This window comes from Pseudophryne corroboree, chromosome 2, assembly GCF_028390025.1.
Source record: "Pseudophryne corroboree isolate aPseCor3 chromosome 2, aPseCor3.hap2, whole genome shotgun sequence".
In the NCBI taxonomy this organism is placed as follows: Eukaryota; Metazoa; Chordata; class Amphibia; order Anura; family Myobatrachidae; genus Pseudophryne; species Pseudophryne corroboree.
In genome coordinates this window covers 596,175,186-596,199,076 of record NC_086445.1, presented here as the reverse complement: position 1 = coordinate 596,199,076, position 23,891 = coordinate 596,175,186, and the positions used below count along the sequence as shown (strand labels likewise).

At 47.5% G+C, this 23,891-nt stretch overlaps 1 protein-coding gene across 2 annotated transcripts in view; it reads left to right on the top strand.

The window, feature by feature from the left end:
* The window catches only part of LOC135038279 (arf-GAP with SH3 domain, ANK repeat and PH domain-containing protein 3-like), a 141,510-nt gene that overhangs the window by 83,135 nt on the left and 34,484 nt on the right, over positions 1–23,891 (top strand). For both annotated transcript variants that reach the window (XM_063954637.1, XM_063954636.1), the window contains exons 20-21: positions 19,658–19,725; positions 19,810–19,911. In XM_063954637.1, the coding sequence (XP_063810707.1) occupies positions 19,658–19,725; positions 19,810–19,911 (170 nt within the window). The remainder of the gene's footprint in view (positions 1–19,657; positions 19,726–19,809; positions 19,912–23,891) is intronic.

Here is a 23,891-nt window from a genome sequence, read left to right as displayed (position 1 = left end):
GGAGCCCGGCGGCAGATGACTCCGTTGCCTCCCAGAGTTCTGCCTCTGGTATGTTTACACACTTGGCGGGTTGTGTTAAAGTCAGCCTGTTGCTGATGATGTTCATGCCATGGCATGCGTTAGGCTGTTATTGGTTGTGTTTACACACACAGGTTGTGTTACGCTGTATGTCAGCGTATTGCTGCATATTCTTCATGCCGTTGGCTGGTGTTCTATTGAATGCCACGTTCGGCGGCATACTGAGGTGTGAGCTGGTAAGATGCTCACCGTGGTTCAACAATAAATTCTTTCCTCGAAATATCCGTCTCCCTGGGCACAGTTACTTAAACTGGAGTCTGGAGGAGGGGCATAGAGGGAGGTGCCAGTTCACACCCAATCAAAGTCTTAAAGTGTGCCTATGTCTCCTGCGGATCCCGTCTATACCCCATGGTTCTTGAAGCATTCTCTACGGACTAAGACAAAAGGATTTACCGGTAGGTATTAAAATCCTATTTTTTTCAATAGAGTTTAGGCACAGGGAGGCTGCTGGCAACATCCTCCCTGCTTCATGGGACTAAGGGGGAGAGTAGTGTCCACCCTATGGGCTCTGAGCCACTATCTCCGCTGACAGGACACTGAGCTCCTGAGGGGGTCGAATGTTCGCCACCACAGAGGATTGCTCACCCCTTACAGAGCCAGAAGACTTCCATGAGAGTTAGTCACCGGCCCCCCTGGCAAGCGGGGAGCCGGTGTGAAGATGGCGGCAACAGGGTAGGGAGCGCAGTACTAACTGCGCTCCAGGGCTCAGCGGTACTTGATGCGGCGCTGTGAGGGGTGCCCTGAGCCAGCAACTACACCCTTCACTGGTCTGCAAGCCTGTCGGGGACCCCAGATCACCGCCAGCATATACTCAGGCCAGTATAAATTCAAACCAGAGCGGGAAGCAGCACCATGAAAGGGGACGGAGCTTCTTAGAGCGGACCCAGCAGCGTTCAGCACCATCTTTCCTGCATGCAGAGACACTAACAGGGGAGAGCTGTCCCTCCACATCAACTCCAGCTGCCTTGTACGGTACCAGGGGGTTGTAGAAGGGGAGGGGGCTGTGTAATAGTCTGTGTAACCTATTAAGGTGCACAGTTAGCGCTGGTAAGGGGTGTCCTTTATCTTAAAAAGCGCTGTGTGTGGGTTGGCTCCAGACTCTGTGTCTCTCTTGGCATTCTTGGGGGGAAACTCTGTCTGCCATTTCCCTGTGTGTGGGTGCTTGTTGTCTCACAAAACGCTATGTCTAGGGACTCTGTGTCATATGCTGCAGAGGATATGTCCTCTCAGGATGATCCCATTCCATGTAATCAGGATTGCTCTGTTTTTAGCACAGATTCCAATAAGATAACCTGAGTGGTTAACCTCTATTCAGGGTATTACAGAACTCTATGGCTGTTTGGTCCGGGTCAGCACCTTCAGGGCCCCCTGGCACTCACTCTCAAAAACGTGCTCTTGCCCAGATTATGCAAGATGACACGGATACCAACTATGACACGGTAGACGGTGAGGGGGGCGGCATCTCTTGCAAAAGGGGTGCAGTTGATTATTGAAGCAATTAGAGATGTGTTAAATATTGCTGACTCAATACCTGAGCAGGTTGAGGAGGCTTACTTCACGGATAATAAGAAAGCCTTGCTAACCTTTCCTGCGTCTAAGGAGTTAAATGCTATATTTGAAAAGTCCTGGGAAAACCCAGAGAAAAAATTCCAGATCCCAAGAAAAGTTCTGGTTGCATTCCCCTTACCTGAGGAGGATAAAAAGAAATGGGAAAACCCGCCCATAGTTGACGCATCTATATCCAGACTGTCAAAGAAGGTGGTTTTACCTGTCCCAGGATCTGCCGAGTTGAAAGAACCGGCTGATCACAAGATTGACACTACGCTCAAATCCATATACACGGCTTCGGGGGCGATACTACGGCCTACCATTGCCTGTGCATGGATTTCTAAAGCTATAGTAAAGTGGTCTGGCACGTTACTTGAGGAATTGGATACAATGGATAAAAATGATGTTGAATTGTTCTTACGTAACATACAGGATTCTGCGGGATTTATGGTGGAATCCATGAAAGACCTGGGTTCTATGGCTGCAGGGATATCTTCCATGTCTGTCTCAGCTCGTAGAGGACTCTGGCTGCGCCAATGGTCTGCCGACACGGAATCCAGGAAAGGCGTGGAGAACCTACCCTACACAGGTCAGGCTCTATTTGGGGAAGCGGTAGGTGCATGGATTTCCACGGCAATTGCGGGTAAGTCACCTTTTCTTCCTTGTGCTGCGCCTGCTACGAAGAAACCCTTTTCTTCAGCTCCGTCACAGTCCTTTCGAACTCCTAAATCAAGAAAGAGTAAACCGCATAACACCTTCTTTAGAGGAGGGCGGGCAAAATCCAAAAATCCTGTTACTGCAGGTTCCCAGGACCAGAAGCCTGCTTCTGGTACATCAAAATCCTCAGCATGATGGTGGACCGCACGGCCTGGAGGAAGAACCGGTGGGGGCAAGGCTCAGAAGGTTCAGTCACGTTTGGGTGGCGTCGGGCCTCGACCCCTGGGTGCAAGATATTGTGTCCCAGAGGTACAGGTTGGAATTTCAAGAGCTCCCGCCTCACCGTTCCTTCAAATCAGGCTTGCCAGCTTTGCTGGCAGACAGGGCTATCCTACTGAAAGCCATCCAAAAATTGGAAGGGTCACAGGTCATTGTCCCAGTTCCACCTCATATGCACAAGAAGGGTTACTATTCGAACCTTTTCGTGGTACCGAAACCGGATGGTTCGGTCAGGCCAATTTTGAATTTGAAGTCATTAAACCCCTATCTGAGGGAGTTCAAATTCAAAATGGAATCTCTGAGAGCAGTGGTCTCAGGTCTGGAGGAGGGGGAGTTTCTGGTATCCCTGGATATCAAGGATGCGTACCTCCACATTCCGATTTGGCCGCCACATCAGGCTTATCTCCGATTCGTACTGTTAGACTGTCACTATCAGTTCCAGGCACTGCCATTCGGCCTCTCCACGGCACAGAGGGTGTTCACCAAGGTGATGGCAGAAATGATGGTTCTCCTCCGCAAGCAGGAATTGAACATAATTCCATACCTGGACGATCTGCTGATAAAGGCAGTGTCTGGGGAGAAGTGGTTGCAGTCCATTGCTCTCAAGACTCAACTGCTCAGGGATCACAGTTGGATCCTGAACCTTCCAAAGTCACATTTGGAACCAACAAGGAGATTGTCTTCCTGGGGATGATCCTCGATACGGAAGTGCAGAGGGTATTCCCCCCAGTGGAGAAAGCGTTGGTGATACAATCAATGGTTCGGGATGTCTTGAAACATGCCCGGGTATCGGTTCATCAGTGCATTCGCCTTCTGGGGAAGATGGTTGCCTCCTACGAGGCTCAACCGTACGGAAGATTCCATGCGCGATCCTTCCAGCTGGATCTCCTAAACAAATGGTCAGGATCTCATTGCCAGGTTCGGTTTTGTTTGTGTCCCCGGAGGGGGCGCTAGTGGGTCAGTGGAGGTTGGAGGGAAGAAGTGAGGAGGCTGGATTGGGTTTCTGCGCATGGGCGCAAATGATGTTTTATTAACTGAAAAGTTCACACAATAAGGCAGCAGAAATAAACAGTAAGGAATGCAGTGATAATGGTTCAGCGTAAAAGCTGAGAGTCTATGGCAAATGCAATATGACAGTATGATGAAATGAGTTAATTGGTATGGGAACCAGAGTTGTTTAAAACGTGGAGCCAGCAGAGATGGTAATATATGGGTAGCAAACCTGGTAGCAGATGCAGGAGACTTGGTAGCAGTTCACAGTGCAGTTGATGAAGCACAGGCAGCTAGCAAGCTGCTTCACAGGTGAGGTGATGGAATGCACCTGGAGCGAGAGAGTCTCTACTGCTGAGGCTGAAGCACACTGTAGATGTAGATAGGTGTGGAGCCAGATAGTAAACGCAGGGATTGCTGATGCTTGTAGTTCCACGGAGATGCAGGAAGGTAACCAGGAACACGGAGGAACAGGAAGGTAACCAGGAACACGGAGGATCCAGGAAGGTAACCAGGAACACGGAGGATCCAGGCACATGGGTCGCAGGAGTGACACAAAGTTCAGGACAACCACAGGCTCATCCTGCAGCTCCTGATATACCCCCTGGTGTGCAGACATTGGCTGGAGTGGAACAAGGAGGTGCGGCCAAGCTCCGGATTGGCCGCCGTACTCAGACTGATGGAGACTGTCATGGCGGCGCCCATGCCGCGGCCCGGCAGGAACACGGCGTGCTCTCACGCCTGCTGACAACAGGAGTGCTCCCAGGCCTAGGATGACGTCCGGCAACAGGGAGTCGGGTGACAGCAAAACGTAGGGACCCCGGACGGAGTCCGCACCAACGGACAGATGTAACGTTGGTGAGTCGATTCCTGACAGTACCCCCTCCTTTATGGGTGGGCACCGAACACCCACGTGGCTTGGAAGGGTGAGTTCTGTGGAAGATACGGACCAACCTTGGAGCATGGACGTCAGAAGAATTCACCCAGCTTCTCTCCTCAGGACCATAACCGGACCAGTCGATGAGGTATTGTAAACGACCGTACCGGCAACGAGAATCCAGAATCTTCTCTATTTCAAACTCTACGCCCCGCTGGGTTCGTATTCTGGGACCAACTGGAAGAGCTCTTTGGAAGCGATTCAGGACTAACGGTCTGAGGAGAGAGATATGAAAGGCATTAGGAATTCGTAATGAAGGAGGCAATTTGAGTTTGTAAGCCACAGGACTGATGACTCTTTCGATGGTGAAGTGACCGATGAAGCGCGGTGCGAACTTCATCGATGGCACTCTAAGACGGATGTTCGGAGTGGAGAGCCAAACCTTGTCACCAGGCTTCAGGCTAGGAACTGCGCGTCTTTTACGGTCAGCAAAGAACTTATAACGACTGGAAGCTTTCTTGAGGGAAGCATGAATCTTCTTCCAGGTTGAAGAGAACTGACCCAAAACAACAGTGGCGGCAGGAACATCGATGTTAGGAAGGTCTTGAAAATCCGGAACACGAGGATGTTGTCCATATACAGCAAAGAATGGAGTTGTTTCTGTAGCAGTATGGTAGCGGAAGTTGTGGGCAAATTCGGCCCACGGAAGCAGTCCAACCAGTCATCCTGAGAAGATGAAACATAAAGTCTTAAAAAGGTTTCCAACTCTTGGTTTACCCTCTCTGTCTGCCCATTTGTCTGAGGGTGGTAAGCCGACGAAAACTTGAGACTGACTTGCATGGCAGAACAAAGGGCTCTCCAAAACCTTGCCACGAACTGAACTCCGCGGTCAGATATAATTTCAGTGGGCAGTCCATGTAAACGGAAAATCTCCCGTAGGAAGATTTGAGCAAGTTTTGGGGCAGAAGGGAGACCCTGGAGAGGAACAAAATGAGCCATTTTGGTAAACCTGTCAACCACAACCCAGATGGTATTATATCCTTGAGAAGAGGGAAGGTCGGAGATGAAATCCATGGACAGGTGTGACCAGGGACGGCTGGGAATAGATAATGGCTGTAACTGACCTGCTGGAGACTGACGAGGAGTCTTGAGCTGCGCACACTTAGGACAGGATGCCACAAAGTCTTTGATGTCGACTTTCATGTTCTGCCACCAGTATGTCTCGGAGAGGAACTTGAAGGTCTTTAGGACACCAGGATGCCCAGTGAATTTGGACTGATGAGCCCAAGACAACAACTTGGGACGCAGTTCTGGGGAAACAAAAGTCTTACCAGGAGGCGGAGCAGGAGAAACTTGAGATGAAGCAAATACGACTGGATTCAGGATGGAATGCGGAACTGGTTCGGACGTCCCTTCTTCGGACTCCATAGATCGGGACAAAGCGTCTGCTTTGATATTCTGGGAACCTGGGCGGAAATGAAGCTTAAAGTTAAAACGAGAGAAGAACATAGCCCACCGGGACTGGCGAGGATTAAGACACTGGGCTGCCTTTAAGTAAAGCAGATTTTTATGATCCGTATAGATGTTGAATGGAAATTTGGCCCCTTCCAGGAGATACCTCCATTCCTCAAGGGCCAGCTTGATCGCCAGTAGTTCTTGGTCACCAATGGAATAGTTAACTTCTGCAGGAAGGAATTTACGAGAATAAAATCCACAAGGGTGAATCTTCCCATCAGTTCCCTTCTGGGAGAGAACAGCTCCAACTCCTACTGTGGAAGCATCCACCTTCAACTCGAATGGCTTGTTAACATCTGGTTGAGACAGAACTGGAGCAGACATGAAAGCCAGCTTGATTTTTTTGAAACGCAGCTAAAGCTTCTTCTGACCAGTTGGAATGATCTGCCCCCTTCCGAGTTAAGCTGGTAATAGGAGCGATGAGAGTTGAGAATCCTCGGATGAACTTCCTATAATAATTAGCGAATCCCAGGAATCGCTGAATGGACTTGAGAGTATTCGGAATGGACCAATTGGCAATAGCTTCCAACTTTGTCGGGTCCATCTGGAGATCCGATCCGGAAATTATATACCCCAGGAAGGGTATGGAAGAAACTTCAAAAGTACACTTGGACAACTTGCCGTAGAGACTGTTCTCACGAAGACGTCGGAGGACCTCACGGACTTGTAGACGATGAGAAGAGATATCTTGGGAGAAGATGAGAATATCATCCAGGTTAACTACAAGATATTTATACAGAACGTCACAGAAGATTTCGTTAATGAAGTGCTGGAATACTGCTGGGGCATTGCTCAACCCGAATGGCATTACCAGGTACTCGTAATGACCATCTCGAGTATTAAAAGCTGTCTTCCATTCGTCACCACTACGGATTCTGATGAGATTATAGGCACCGCAGAGATCTAACTTGGTGAAGATGCGGGCTCCCTTGACTCTATCAAACAACTCAGTGATGAGGGGTAATGGATAGCTATTTTTGATGGTAATGTCATTGAGACCCCGGTAGTCGATGCATGGACGTAATCCTCCATCCTTCTTTTTAACAAAGAAAAAGCCCGCACCAGCGGGTGAAGATGAGGGGCGGATGAATCCCTTCTGTAAGTTCTCCCTGATGTAATCGCTCATCGCCTCGGTTTCAGGAACAGATAACGGATACGTACGCACCCTAGGTGGTTTTTTGCCGGGAATGAGGTCTATGGGGCAATCCCACTCTCTATGGGGCGGCAGAACATCAGCAGCCTTTTCACTGAAGACGTCCGAGAAATCTTGGTAGGCCACAGGAAGACTGGGACTTGACTTCAGAAGACCTTATAGGGTAAACTTGAGCTAAGCAGGACTGACGGCAATGTGAACCCCAGGAAGTGAGTTGTAACGTGGACCAATCAATCCGCGGATTATGTAGTTGGAGCCAGGGCATACCCAACACAATCTCCTGGGTTGCCTGAGGAATAACTAAAAACTTTATTAATTCAGAATGCAGGAACCCGACTCCCAGTACCACTGGCTTGGTCTGGTGAGAGATATAGCCCTTGGAAATTCGGCTACTATCCACTGCAGTAATGTAGACTGGATATGAGAGTTCGCAGACAGGCAAATGAAACTTATCTACTGCAGCTTGAGTGATCAAGTTTCCCGCGGCTCCACAGTCCACCAACGCAGTTGCAGATTGGAGTCCAGCCGTAGTCTCTAAAGTCACAGGAAGAATAAGGTCTTGATTTGAAGGAGCTTGTCTAGAAGATCCCAACTTGACTCCTCCTTTACAAGTCAGGATCTGGCGTTTCCCGAACGCACTGTACAAGAATTAATCTGGTGACCTGTAGCCGCACAATAAAGACACAGTCTCTCACGGAGTCTTCTTGACCGCTCCTCAGGAGTTAAGCGGGACCTATTAATTTGCATAGGCTCATCAGAAGGTGGAGGCTAAAATTGTACTGAAGGTACCATTCTTGACTTGCGAGGCTCACTATGAGCACGCTCACTGTTGCGTTCGCGAATGCGAGAGTCCAACTTGATGCACAGAGAGATTAGTTCAGACAATTGCTCAGGGATATCACGGGTTGCCAGTTCATCCTTGATCCGATCCGAAAGTCCATGCCAGAAGGCTGCTACCAGGGCTTGGTTATTCCACTGGATCTCTGCGGCTAACGTATAGAACTGGATGACATATTGGCCCATACTCCGGGTACCTTGACGAAGCTGAATAAGATCTGCAGAGGCTGATGTTGCACGACCCGGTTCGTCAAAGATGCGTCTGAAGGTTGACACGAATTCAGCGTAGTTGTTCATCAGAGGGTCAGCACGTTCCCACAGAGGAGACACCCAACTCAAGGCAGAACCAGAGAGCAGTGAGATAATGTAGGCAACCTTGGATCTTGGCGTGGGTAAATTGTGTGATAATAATTCAAACTGGATTTCACATTGGTTAAGGAACCCGCAACATAGCTTCAGACTGCCATCATATTTGCTGGGCACGGGCAGGTGCAAGCGTGACACTGGAGCTGATGCAGCCGACATAGAAGAACTCACAGCACTTGCAGGTGCTGGGGTAACAGGAACTGGAGAAGCAGGTACACTAGGCAGGGATTGTTGCAGTGTATCAATCCGGGAGGACATTCCTTGCAGGAACTGAAACATCTGCTGCTGCACAGCCTCTTGACCATCCAAGCGGGAGACCAGATTTTGTAAGGCCCCTGACCCCACACTCTGACCACCGTCCGAGTCCATCGGTCCTGAACTTACTGTCAGGTTCGGTTTTGTTTGTGTCCCCGGAGGGGGCGCTAGTGGGTCAGTGGAGGTTGGAGGGAAGAAGTGAGGAGGCTGGATTGGGTTTCTGCGCATGGGCGCAAATGATGTTTTATTAACTGAAAAGTTCACACAATAAGGCAGCAGAAATAAACAGTAAGGAATGCAGTGATAATGGTTCAGCGTAAAAGCTGAGAGTCTATGGCAAATGCAATATGACAGTATGATGAAATGAGTTCATTGGTATGGGAACCAGAGTTGTTTAAAACGTGGAGCCAGCAGAGATGGTAATATATGGGTAGCAAACCTGGTAGCAGATGCAGGAGACTTGGTAGCAGTTCACAGTGCAGTTGATGAAGCACAGGCAGCTAGCAAGCTGCTTCACAGGTGAGGTGATGGAATGCACCTGGAGCGAGAGAGTCTCTACTGCTGAGGCTGAAGCACACTGTAGATGTAGATAGGTGTGGAGCCTGATAGTAAACGCAGGGATTGCTGATGCTTGTAGTTCCACGGAGATGCAGGAAGGTAACCAGGAACACGGAGGAACAGGAAGGTAACCAGGAACACGGAGGATCCAGGAAGGTAACCAGGAACACGGAGGATCCAGGCACATGGGTCGCAGGAGTGACACAAAGTTCAGGACAACCACAGGCTCATCCTGCAGATCCTGATATACCCCCTGGTGTGCAGACATTGGCTGGAGTGGAACAAGGAGGTGCGGCCAAGCTCCGGATTGGCCGCCATACTCAGACTGATGAAGACTGTCATGGTGGCGCCCATGCCGCGGCCCGGCGGGAACGCGGCGTGCTCTCACGCCTGCTGACAACAGGAGTACTCCCAGGCCTAGGATGACGTCCGGCAACAGGGAGTCGGGTGACAGCAAAACGTAGGGACCCCGGACGGAGTCCGCACCGACGGACAGATGTAACTGTGGTGAGTCGATTCCTGACACTCATCTACACATGCACCTGAGGATACGTCTCTCACCAAAGGCAAGGATTTCGCTTCTCTGGTGGCTGCAAATGCCTCACCTTCTGGAGGGCCGCAGATTCGGAGTTTAGGACTGGATCCATCTTACCATGGATGCAAGTCTAAGAGGTTGGGGAGCGGTCACCCAAGGGGAAACCTTCTAAGGAAGATAGTCAACTCTGGAAGCCGTTCTTCCAATAAACATTCTGGAACTAAGAGCCATGTACAACGGTCTTCTCCAGGCGGCACATCTTCCATGAGATCGGGCCATTCAAGTTCAGTCGGACAATGTAACAATGGTGGCCTACATAAACCAACAGTGAGGAACAAAGAGCAGAGCTGCAGTGTCAGAGGTGAGAAGAATCCTCCTCTGTGCAGAACGGCATGCGTTGGCGCTGTCAGCTATCTTCCTTCCAGGAGTGGACAACTGGGAAGCGGACTTCCTCAGCAGACACGATCTCCGTCCAGAAGAATGAGGCCTCCATCCGGAGGTATTCACGGACGTGACCAGTCGTTGGGGCGTGCCTCTGTCCGGCGTTCACTTTTGAATTCCCCACCTTCCTCTGGCGGAAGGGAGCCGATGACGTCACCCGCCCACCACACCCACGTGACCGCTGGGTGTAATGGCGGCGCCCACACTCCGGGGAACCGCCGGGAGCAGCGCCAGCACGACGCCGGGTCCTGGCGACCACCGGAGGTGGGAAACGCCAGGAGGACCAGCAGACACGCAGGGGTAAGCGTGGCGGCTGCTGCCCCTGGCGTGTGACAAATTCTCATTGCTCCAATCTGGCCAAGGCGAGCTTGGTACACGGACCTTCTGGACTTGCTGCTGGAAGATCCGAGGCCTCTTCCTCTTCGCGAGGACCTCCTGCAACAGGGGCCGTTCGCTTGTCAAGACTTACCGCGGCTATGTTTGACGGCATGGAGGTTGAGCGCCAGATATTATCTCGGAAGGGCATTCCGAACAAAGTAATTCCTACCCTCATACAGGCTAGGAAAGGAGTAACGTCTAAACATTACCATCGCATTTGGAAAAAGTATGTATCTTGGTGTGAATCCAAGACGTTTCCTACGGTGGAGTTTCAACTGGGACGGTTTCTCCTCTTCCTGCAAGCAGGTGTGGATATGGGCCTAAGGTTGGGATCTGTTAAGGTCCAGATTTCGGCCTTATCCATTTTCTTCCAGAAACAATTGGCTGCCCTCCCTGAGGTTCAGACGTTTTTGAAAGGGGTTCTGCACATCCAGCCTCCCTTTGTACCGCCTACGGCGCCCTGGGAGTTTGACGTGGTGTTACAGTTCCTCCAGTCGGATTGGTTTGAGCATCTACAGGAGGTTGTGGTCAAGTTTCTCACGTGGAAGGCTGTCACTTTGTTGGCCTTAGCTTCTGCTAGACGTATGTCGGCGTTTCTGGGCTTTGTCTTGCAAAAGTCATAGTTACATAGTATCTAAGGTTGAAAAAAGACAATTGTCCGTCGGATTCAACCTATTTGTGGTCTCCTATGCACGATTATTTTGTATAAAATTTTGACTGAAGTTGCTGACTGCCGTTCCGATTAACCCCTCTTTTTTATAATAACCATAGTGCGTGACTATGCCCCGTAACCCTGGATATCCTTATCCATTAGGAATTTATCTAACCCATTCTTAAAGGTGTTGACTGAGTTGGCCATTACAACTCCCTCAGACAGGGAATTCCAAACACTTATCATCCTTACCGTAAAAAAGCCTTTACGCCGTATTGTGTGGAATCTCCTCTCCTCTAACCTGAGCGAGTGTCTACGAGTTCTCTGTGTTGATCTAACCAAAAACAGGTCCTGCGCAAGATCTATATATTGTCACCTTATATATTTGTAAATGTTGATCATGTCCCCTCTTAATCTCCTCTTTTCCAGTGTAAACATGCCTAGTCTTGCAAGCCTTTCCTCGTATTCCAGCGTCTCCATACCCTTAATTAGTTTGGTCGCCCGCCTTTGAACCTTTTCTAGCTCCAGGATATCCTTTTTGTAGTAAGGTGCCCAGAATTGTACACAGTATTCAAGGTGTGGCCTCACAAGTGATTTATATAACGGGAGTATAATACTCTCGTCCCTAGCATCAATTCCCCATTTTATGCATGCTAATATCTTATTAGCCTTCTTTGCTACAGTCCTACTTTGGGTACTACTGCTTAGTTTGCTATCTATGAGGACACCTAAGTCCTTTTCCAGTACAGAATCCCCTAATTTTACCCCATTTAGTAGGTAGGTGTTATTTTTTGTTCTTGTTACCACAGTGCATTACCTTACACTTGTCTGTATTGAAGCGCATTCCCCATTTCGCTGCCCAAGCTTCTAATTTAACTAAGTCATTTTGAAGCGACTCAGCATCCCCCTCCGCATTTATAACTTTACACAATTTGTTATCATTTGCAAAAATTGACACCATGCTCTCTAGACCTTCTGTTAGGTCGTTAATGAAAATATTGAACAATAGCGGTCCTAATACTGAGCCTTGCGGCACACCACTTAGCACTTCAGTCCAAGTTGAAAAAGATCCATTAACCACAGCGCGCTGCTCCCTATTATCTAAACAGTTTTTGACCCAAGTGCATATTGTGCTTCCTAGCCCTGATTCTTGTAGCTTGTAGATAAGTCTCATGTGTGGTACAGTATCGAACGCTTTGGCAAAATCTAAAAAGATTACATCCACCTCTTTACCCTGATCTAGGTTTGCGCTTACTGTTTCATAAAAGCCAAGTAAGTTGGTTTGACAGGATCTGTCCTTCAAAAACCCATGTTGATTCCTTTTAATGACCTTATTGACTTCAAGGAACTTCTGAATACTATCTCTTAGAATACCTTCCAATACTTTCCCCACTATAGATGTAAGACTTACTGGTCTATAATTACCTGGTTCAGCTTTACTTCCCTTTTTGAATATAGGCACTACTTCCGCTATACGCCAGTCTTTGGGAACCATACCTGATATTACTTAATCCTTAAAGATCAAAAATAGCGGTTTTGCAAGTTCAGAATGAAGCTCCATTAGAACCCTTGGGTGAATACCATCGGGACCTGGTGACTTATTAATCTTTAAATGTTTTAATCGGTCACAGACTACTTCCTCGCTTAAATAAGTACCTATCAGTGGGATATTCTCATTATTGAGATTATATGTTAGTCCCTGAATTGGGTCCTCTCTAGTAAATACTGTTGAAAAAAACTCATTTAGTGTGTCCGCTATGTCATTATCATTTTTACTTAAGACTCCCAACTTGTCTTTTAAAGGGCCTATACTCTCCTTCTTTAATCTCTTGCTATTAATGTATTTAAAGAATTTTTTGGGATTCGCTTTGCTTTCCTTTGCTACTAGTTTTTCAGTTTCTACTTTAGCCGCTCTTATTTCCTTTTTGCATATTTTGTTACATTCCTTATAGTGCTAAAATGACTCTGCTTCCCCGTCAGATTTGTAAGCCGCTCTTATTTCCTTTTTGCATATTTTGTTACATTCCTTATAGTGCTGAAATGACTCTGCTTCCCCGTCAGATTTGTATTTTTTAAATGCTCGCCTTTTCTTGCCCATAAGTTCCTTAATCTTTTTGTTAAGCCACATCGGTTTATGATTTTTATTCCTTTTTTTGCTGCTCGTAGGAATAAATTTGAGTGTATTTTTAGCTAGCAGGAATTTTAGTACCTCCCATTTCTCCATAGTATTTTTTCCTAAAAACAAACCTTCCCATTCAATATCCCTGAAAAATACCCTCATCTTTTCAAAATTTGCTTTGCTAAAGTTTAGAGTCCTAGTTGAGCCAGTATAGGGCTGTTTATGGAAACTGATATTGAATGTGACCATATTGTGGTCGCTGTTTCCTATGGGTTCCCCTACTATAATACCTGATACCAAATCCCCATTGTTTGTTAATACCAGGTCTAAGATTACATTGTACCTAGTTGGTTCCTCAATTAGTTGAACTAAGTAGTTATCATTAAGTGTGTTTAAAAACATATTGCCCCTAGCAGTATCACATGAATCGTTTTTCCAGTTTATCTCTGGATAGTTAAAATCTCCCATCACTACTATGTCTCCTACTCCTGCTGCTCTTTCAATTTGCTTTAGTAACAATTCCTCATCAGATGCGTTGATACCAGGCGGCCTATAGCATACACCCAATACTAACTTTTTTATTCCTTTTTCCCCGCATGCAATTTCTACCCATAATGTCTCGACAGTGTCTACAGTCCCCTCCTGAATATCTTCCCGTATATCAGGTTTTAAAAACGGCTTTACGTAAAGACACACCTCTCCACCCTTTTTATTTAGTCTGTCTCTCCTAAACAGTGTATAGCCCTCTAGATTGACTGTCCAATCATGAGATTCGTCCCACCAAGTTTCAGTAATGCCTATAATATCATACTGTTTGCTTGCTGCAAGTATTTCTAGTTCACCCTTTTTACCAGTAATGCTTCTGGTGTTTACATACATACAACTAAGATAAGTCTTTTCCCTTGCGTTAGGGACATCTTTCACCTTATGTAGCAATGATGACCTGTAATCGTCATTGGTTAGTGCTTTGGTAAAATCTCTTTTAGTACCCATGTTAGTAACCTTACCGCCTGCTCTTACCCTCCCCCCAACTTCTCCCCCATTTCGTTTACTACCGCCATCCCCACTATTCTCACTGCATGACCCGTAGTTTCTAGCTAAACCCTCCCCCCAGGCTCCTAGTTAAAAATCTCCTCCAACCTTCTAACCATCCTTCCCCCCAGCACCGCTGCCCCCTTCTCAGTCAGGTGCAATCCGTCACGACAAAAGAGATGGCGCCTGACTGAGAAGTCCGCCCAGTGTTCCAGGAACACAAACCCCTCTTTCCTGCACCAATCCCTAAGCCACACATTTACCTCCCTAAGTCCCTACTTGATCTTCCATGAAGATAGTGCTGAGCTCCGGACACGTCAGCAGTTACTTCCAAAGGTTGTCTGCTTTTCATATCAACCAACCTATTGTGGTGCCAGTTGCTACTGACTCCTCAATTCCATCAAAGTACTTGGATGTTGTAAGGGCTCTGAAGATCTATGTGAAAAGGACTGCTCATCACAGAAAATCGGACTCTCTGTTTGTCCTGTATGATCCCAAGAAAATTGGGTGTCCTGGTTCACTATCCAGCATGCGTATTCGACGGCAGGATTGCCGTGTCCAAAATCTGTTAAGGCCCACTGTACTCGTAAGATGGCTTCTTCCTGGGTGGCTGCCCGGGTGTCTCGGCTTTACAACTTTGCCAAGCGGCTACTTGGTCTGGGTCGAACACGTTTGCTAAGTTCTACAAGTTCGATACTTTGGCCTCTGAGGACCTAAAGTTTGGTCAATAATTTCTGCAGGTGCCTCCGCGCTCTCCCTCCCATTCTGGGAGCTTTGGTACATCCCCATGGTACTAATGTGGACCCCAGCATCCTTTACGACATAAGAGAAAATAGGATTTTAATTACCTACCCGAAATCCTTTTCTCGTAGTCCGTAGAAGATGCTGGGCGCCCGCCCAGCGCATCGTTACCCTGCAGTGGTTATCTGGTTCAGTACGACTTTGTTCTTAGTTAAGTACTGCCTTGTTACTTGGTTAAGTAATGTTTTTCAACCGTTGCTGAGTTCAAGCTAGTTAGCTTGGTTTGCCTTGTATGTGTGAGCTGGTGTGAATCTCACCACTATCTGTCTTAAATCCTTAACTCGAAGTATGTCCGTCTCCTCGGGCACAGTTTCTGGACTGAGTCTTGTAGGAGGGGCATAGAGGGAGGAGGCAGCCCACACTCTCAAACTCTTAAAGTGCCAATGGCTCCTAGTGGACCCGTCTATACCCCATGGTACTAATGTGGACCCCAGCATCCTCTACGGACTACGAGAAAAGGATTTACCGGTAGGTAATTACTACTCTTTTGCGGAAAATAGGATTTTAAAGTACAGGTGTCTCTAGTGCTGTTCTTCCTGAATTCTCATCCATTGTATTCATTGAAAACAGCTATAAACATTAACTAAATGTACCCATTACTGAAAGATGAAAGGTAATTAAGTGGTAAACGACTGCCTTTATAGTTTAAAGTCATTTGGTTTGCTATGATTTCCAAAACAACAGGAAGAGAAAACATTGTACAAAGTGCCAATACAAGACATTATCATTCTCTGGTTGTACTTCTGTTTGAAACAGTGGCTGCATCTAATATTGACTTTTGAGACCTAGAAATAGCAGGAGTGATTTACCAAAATGGCAGGTATGAACGTTATGAACTCGTCTGAGAGAATCCTGAATTTCATTAAGTCTGTCAGGTAGAACAGGTTACCCTCCAGCAGCCTGTCCACTTTCCTGGTGAAATGGGTGGGGCCAGGGGGTGTATGTGATGACGTAGTTTCTACTAATTGCATCATAATGATTAAGCCATCCAAACTTGCCAATGCATCTCCCCACTGGGACCTTCTGGAGGGGATATCAGAAAAGTAGACACACCCACCATTACTAGGCCTCGGCCAGCAGTGCCATTGCAACACTTTCACCACTGGCTGTTGCAGAGTTCAGCATAAGTAAATAATCTTTGCAGTACAATGTAAATTCTGACCTTGGGCCAGGTCAGTCTCTTCACCCAGCCCAGTGCTTTTTGCAAGGTATTGTATAAAGCAGAGGGCGGATTCAGGGGTGGAGAGTGCACATTCACAGGGGCTTTGCCAATTAGTGGGAGACTGCAAAACCTTTTATTACCTGCTAAATAATTTTACGCACAAACACGTATAAGAGGCATGACCTTTAACTTTAATGGATGTCCTAGTAAGTACATTTTTCAGGTCACTTCTACCAATGTTATCAGTACATTCAAATGTCCTATAGCAAGACATACAGTATAATAAAGACAGTCTTGATGTCTTCCAAATCTCAACTCATTTGGGGGGCAAAGTCAATTAACAAAGGGATGAACTTAAAGTGATATTGGGCTGGACTTTAAAATGACATCTTACTCTTTCTACCTCCCACAACATGCATGTGTGTGTGCAGGGCCGGACTGGCCATCTGGCACTTCTGGCAAATGCCAGAAGGGCCGATGGCCACGTGGGCCGGTCCAGCGGTCACTGAGACGCGCTGCCGCTCAGTCCGGCGGCAGCGCGTCTCAGCTGTCAGGATTGGAGAGCTGTGAAGGACGGGGGTGAGAGCGCCGGGCGCCCGCCAGCACGGCTGTGTCTGGCACGGCGCGTATAGCGGACTTCAAAGCAGCCGCCGGTTCGTGAGCCAATCAGAGCTCGCGGACCGGCAGCCAATCAGAAGCCGCCGGTCCGCGAGCTCTGATTGGCTCACGAACCGGCGGCTGGTTTGAACGCTATACGCTGCTGCGCCAGACATAGCCGCACTGGCGGGTGCCCGGCGCTCTCACCCCCGTCCCTCACAGCCCGGAGGAGGAGGAGCAGCAGCAGCAGTGCAGCAGCGGTAAGTAGCTGCAGCACTGGCTGCTGTGGGGGCAATTGTATACCTGGCACTGTGGGGGCAATTGGCTGGTACTGTGGGGCATTTGTATACCTGGCACTGTGGGGGCAATTGTTTACCTGGCACTGTGGGGGCATCTGTATACATGGCACTGTGGGGGCATCTGTATACCTTGCACTGTGGGGGCATCTGTATATCTGGCACTGTGGGGGCATTTGTATACCTTGCACTGTGGGGGCATTTGTATACCTGGCACTGTGGGGGCATTTGTGGATCTGGCACTGTGGGGGCATTTGTATACCTGGCACTGTGGGGGCATTTGTATACCTGGCACTGTGGGGGCATTTGTATACCTGACACTGTGGGGGCATTTGTATACCTGGCACTGTGGGGGCAATTGTTTACCTGGCACTGTGGGGGCAATTGTTTACCTGGCACTGTGGGGGCATTTGTATACCTGGCACTGTGGGGGCATTTGTATACCTGGCACTGTGGGGGCATTTGTATACCTGGCACTGTGGGGGCAATTGTTTACCTGGCACTGTGGGGGCAATTGTTTACCTGGCTCTGTGGGGGCATTTGTATACCTGGCACTGTGGGGGCATTTGTATACCTGGCACTGTGGGGGCATTTGTATACCTGGCACTGTGGGGGCAATTGTTTACCTGGCACTGTGGGGGCAATTGTTTACCTGGCACTGTGGGGGCATTTGTATACCTGGCACTGTGGGGGCATTTGTATACCTGGCACTGTGGGGGCATTTGTATACCTGGCACTGCACTATCGGGGGCATATAATGTAAATTTCGGCTCATACCGGGTGCTGTAATGTGAATTTTGGCTCATACTGTGTGGTATAATGTGAAAGGGGCAGCAGTACTAGATAGTATAAGGGGTCCTACTATTGTGGTGCATAATGCGTATAAGGGGTGTATGGTGTGGTAAACTACACTGAAGACCACGCCCCTTTTGAGTGACCACGCCCCTTTTGAGTGACCACACCCCCTTTTCCGGACCATACCCCCACTTAAAAATTTCCACTTCAACCACTGGTTGAGTATATTTTAATAGAGAATGATGTACGCCTGTATGTTGTTAGAATATTAATTATATTTGTAAGAACATAGACTAATAAGTGGGAGGAGTCAGGAATAGTAAGGGGAGGAGTCACAGAGGTGGGCCTGTGTGCTTCAAAAATGCCAGGGCCTATTTTTAGTCCCAGTCCGGCCCTGTGTGTGTGTGTGTGTGTGTGTGTGTATGTATGTATGTATGTGTATATATATATATATATATATAGGTATGTGCTTGTGTATATTCAGCTGATTTTCTTGTTGCGGGTAAGTGCTTCACTATGCTTCAGAATGATACCTGAGACACACACACCAGATGCCAACACACAATAACTTTGTGCGATGAAGTTGTCACATTAGAACAACGGACAGAAAGAGTTAACAGAACAAAGTGTCAATAATACAGAGCCGCAAAACATACAAGACAAGAACAGGACATGGGCTGAGGCTGCAGACAGAACAGGATCCAAAGTTTCAAACAAGAACATTTCTGAGCAATCTGCATTGCTAACACTGTAATTCTACTGTACTTTGGGCTAGATATTATGAAAGGATTTGAATTAAAAAAAAAAAAAGACACCCAAGTCAAGGTTAGCAGTAATATCCAGGTTTGTCTAGGGAGGGGCATACAGTCGTTAGGAATAATGAGAAAAATGGAGTCTAGATAAATTTACTGAGTGTAGATAATTATACTGAGCGGCAGTGGTAATGAGTCTACAGCAAGCCTGGGAATGTGTAAAGCAATTAGCTAAATAAGTGCTGAAGATATCCTGGTCCTGCTGGACTGTGTTACTGCCCCCATGTGGTACAGGCAATAAGCACAGCGTCTTCTAGCTGTGTAATGAGTGAGGTGTTTTGTACCTGATGTGTTAATGGATGATGTTTATCACCTTGGTGAACAGTGAGATACTGTTCAGAAGGCGGTAAATGATGCAGTGTGGTGAATGATGATTAGATACATGTGGTACATTGGTTTATTAGATCCTGCCCTTGTGGCAGGTATATCATGTGGTAATTATAATGTACTTATGATGAGTAAGTCATCTATACATATAATAAAACTGTAAGTGTTGTGTCTGTACATAGCAATTTATATTGAGAAATATACTTCTAGGGACTATGGAGACAAAACATTTTTTTCATGATTTTTGTCTGTCTATTTGTTAGTTCGTTCTGGCATCACTCAAAAACTATCGGATGAGCGAGAGATAAAGTACCAACCAATCAGCTCCTGTCATTTTTCAAACAAACTCTGTAACATGGTCTTTAGGAGCTAATTGGCTGGTACTTTATCTCTCTCTCCACTTTATCACTTTCCTAGGCTTAGTATATCTCCCCCTGGGACTTGTAGTTTAACAACAGCTGGAGAGCCACAATTTGGCCAGGCCTGTTCTTGCTTTTGAGTATGCCAAATCACATACTAATTACTGATGTAGAGGAATCGGTGTGGGTGTACATTTAACCACTCTAATTCACACAGATGTGTCCTGTCTCTTGACAGTTAACTATGCAGGAATAACACCTTTGATGTTGGCTCAGAATCTTAAGCATGTAGAATGTGAAGAGCTGGTAAGTTGTGTCAATAAAGTTAATTAATTCGTATTGCCTGTGATGAGGTTAATCTTACAGCCTCCTATTTCTAATTGGCCTCAGCTGGAAAAAGCAGGAGATGGAAGTTTTAACACTGAATTTGATTTTGACTGGTTCCACCAAGATGAGGAAGTAAGCTACAGTGATGAAGAGGATGGAGAAAAGGTAAGGAGTAGTTTTTTTTAATAGAGTAACATTTTTATTTCACGTAAACATGTCAGGTACAGATCTCAAATGGTACAAACGAGCTATTAAAAGGTAGATCTTGCGATACATAGAAGATGTAAATTGATACAAATTTAGACAATGAGGCAAGAAAAGAAAAAAACAGTATACCATATCAGCAGACTTGCAAAACAGAAGACAATCATAACATGAAATCTGTAAACAGGTGTACTTTTCAACATAATGTGTTTTTCAAGCGCAACCTAACCAGCTAAGGCTAATAAAAACCTAAAACAAAAATTCAAACAAAACAAACAAACAATAAACAAAAAATGAAGAAATAGGTACATATAGGAGAGTGCACGGCAATTAAAACAAAAGTGGCCGTAGGAGAAAACATGCTCTGACAGATCAAGCCCGAAGAAGAGGAAAGAAAAAAAACAGTGTGACTATTATGTCATGTATAAGGAAGAAAGGAAAAAGATAAAGAAAGGAGAAGAGAAGGAAGGATCAGGTAAGAAAAAGGATGAAGAAGTTATTAGCCCAAAAAAGGATTAGAGAGAGGGGTCATGTGAGGAATATACAGATTCCAGCCAGGGAGACCATATCTTTTCAAATTTAGAGCTAGGATTAGTTTGCATATATACAAAAAGTTCTTTAGAAATGGTATTTTCTCTGACGTCCTAGTGGATGCTGGGAACTCCGTAAGGACCATGGGGAATAGCGGGCTCCGCAGGAGACTGGGCACTCTAAAAGAAAGATTAGGTACTATCTGGTGTGCACTGGCTCCTCTCTCTATGCCCCTCCTCCAGACCTCAGTTAGAATCTGTGCCCAGCCCGAGCTGGTTGCACACTAGGGGCTCTCCTGAGCTCTTAGTAAAGAAAGTATTTGTTAGGTTTTTTTATTTTCAGTGAGATCTGCTGGCAACAGACTCACTGCTACGAGGGACTAAGGGGAGAAGAAGCGAACCTACCTGCTTGCAACTAGCTTGGGCTTCTTAGGCTACTGGACACCATTAGCTCCAGAGGGATCGAACACAGGCCCAGCCTCGGACGTCTGGTCCCGGAGCCGCGCCGCCGTCCCCCTTACAGAGCCAGAAGCAAGAAGAACGTCCTGGAAATCGGCGGCTGAAGACTTCGGTCTTCATTAAGGTAGCGCACAGCACTGCAGCTGTGCGCCATTGCTCCCTATGCACACCACATACTCCGGTCACTGATGGGTGCAGGGCGCTGGGGGGGGCGCCCTGGGCTGCAATTAGAGTACCTTAACTTTGGCAAACAACACATAATATAGCCTAATAAGCTATATATGTGTAAAAATCCCCTGCCATAATACAATTATAAGAGCGGGAGAAGTCCGCCGAAAAAGGGGCGGGGCTATCTCCCTCAGCACACTGGCGCCATTTTCTCTTCACAGTGCAGCTGGAAGACAGCTCCCCAGGCTCTCCCCTGCAGTTTCCAGGCTCAAAGGGTTAAAAAGAGAGGGGGGGGGGGGGGGGCACTAAATTTAGGCGCAAACTGTATATAAAAAAGCAGCTATAGGGATAAATCACTTTCTATTAGTGTAAATCCCTGATTAAATAGCGCTGTGGTGTGTGCTGGCATACTCTCTCTCTGTCTCCCCAAAGGACTTTGTGGGGTCCTGTCCTCAGTCAGAGCATTCCCTGTGTGTGGGCGGTGTGTCGGTAAGGCTGTGTCGACTTGTTTGATGAGGAGGCTTATGTCGAGGCGGAGCAGGTGCCGATAAATGTGATGTCACCCCCTGCGGGGCCGACACCAGAGTGGGTGGATATGTGGAAGGTATTAACCAACAGTGTCAACTCCTTACATAAAAGGCTGGATGACGTAACAGCCATGGGACAGCCGGCTTCTCAGCCCGCGCCTGCCCAGGCGTCTCAAAGGCCATCAGGGGCTCAAAAACGCCCGCTACCTCAGATGGCAGACACAGATGTCGACACGTAGTCTGACTCCAGTGTCGACGAGGTTGAGACATATACAAAATCCACTAGGGGCATCCGTTGCATGATTTCGGCAATAAAAAATGTGTTCCACATTCCTGACATTAACCCAAGTACCACTAACTCACACGTTTGTCAAAAAAGGTGGCACTGCCGTCTCAGGATACGGCCACCTTGAAGGAGCCTGCTGATAGAAAGCAGGAGGAAATCCTGAAGTCTGTATATACACACTCAGGTACTATACTGTGACCTGCAATTGCCTCAGCATGGAGGTGTAGTGTTGCTGCAGCATGGTCTGATACCCTGTCAGATAATAGTGTTACCCTCGACAGGGATACTATTTTGCTAACCATAAAGCATATTAAAGAAATCGTCTTATATATGAGGGATGCACAGAGGGATATTTGCCGGCTGGCATCCAGAATTAATGCAATGTCCGTTTCTGCCAGGAGGGTATTATGGACCCGGCAGTGGACAGGTGATGCTGATTCTAAAAGGCACATGGAGATTCTGCCTTATAAGGGTGAGGAATTGTTTGGGGATGGTCTCTCGGACCTCGTATACACAGCAACAGCTGGGGGCGCGTCTCAGGAACTTCAGCGACCAGTGGGCTCGCTCACAGATGGATCCCTGGGTTCTGCAAGTAGTATCACAGGGATACAAGCTGGAGTTCGAGGCGGCTCCCCCTCGCCGTTACCTCAGATCAGCCTTGCCTGCTGACCTCAGAGAAAGGGAGGTAGTACTGGCGGCAATTCACAAGCTGTATCTTCAGCAGGTGATAATCAAGGTACCCCTCCTTCAACAGGGACGGGGTTACTATTCCACAATGTTGTGGTACCGAAACCAGACGGTTCGGTGAGACCCATTCTAAATTTAAAATCCTTGAACATTTATATAAAAAAGTTCAAGTTCAAAGTACCTCAAGGTTGTGGTACAGGACTGTCATTACCAATTCCAGACGTTGCCGGCTGGTCTGTCCACGGCACCGTGGGTATTTACCAAGGTAATGGCCGAAATGATGATGCTCCTCCGAAAGAAGGGAGTCATGATTATTCCGTACTTGGACGATCTCCTTATAAAGGCGAGGTCCAAGGAGCAGTTGCTAGTCGGCGTGGCACTATCTCAGGAAGTGCTGCATCAGCACGGCTGGATTCTGAATATCCCAAAGTCGCAGCTGATTCCTGCGACGCGTCTGCTGTTCTTGGGCATGATTCTGGACACAGAACAGAAGAATTTCTCCCGGAGGAGAAGGCACAGGAATTATCATCTCTGGTCAGGGACCTCCTGAAACCAAAGCAGGTGTTGGTGCATCACTGCACGCGAGTCCTGGGAAAGATGGTAGCTTCTTACGAAGCAAGTCCCTTCGGCAGATTCCATGCAAGGATCTTCCAGTGGGATCTGTTGGACAAGTGGTCCGGATCGCATCTCCAGATGCATCGTTTAATTACCCTGTCCCCGAGGGCCAGGGTGTCTCTGCTGGGGTGGCTGCAGAGTGCTCATCTGCTCGAAGGCTGCAGATTCGGCATACAGGACTGGGTCCTGGTGACCACGGATGCAAGCCTCCGAGGTTGGGGGGCAGTCACCCAGGGAAGAAACTTCCAAGGACAATGGTCAAGTCAGGAAACTTCCCTACACATAAATATTCTGGAACTAAGGGACATTTACAACGCCCTGAGTCAAGCAGAACCCCTGCTTCAAAAACAACCGGTTCTGATTCAGTCAGACAACATCACAGCGGTCGCCCATGTAAACCGCCAGGGCGGCACAAGAAGCAGGGTAGCAATGGCAGAAGCCACAAGGATTCTTTGATGGCGGAGAATCACGTGCTAGCACTGTCAGCAGTGTTCATTCCGGGAGTGGACAACTGGGAAGCAGACTTCCTCAGCAGGCACGACCTCCACCCGGGAGAGTGGGGACTTCATCCAGAAGTCTTCCAGCTGATTGTGAACCGTTGGGAACGGCCACAGGTGGACATGATGGCATCCCGCCTCACCAAAAAGCTAAAAAGATATTGCGCCAGGT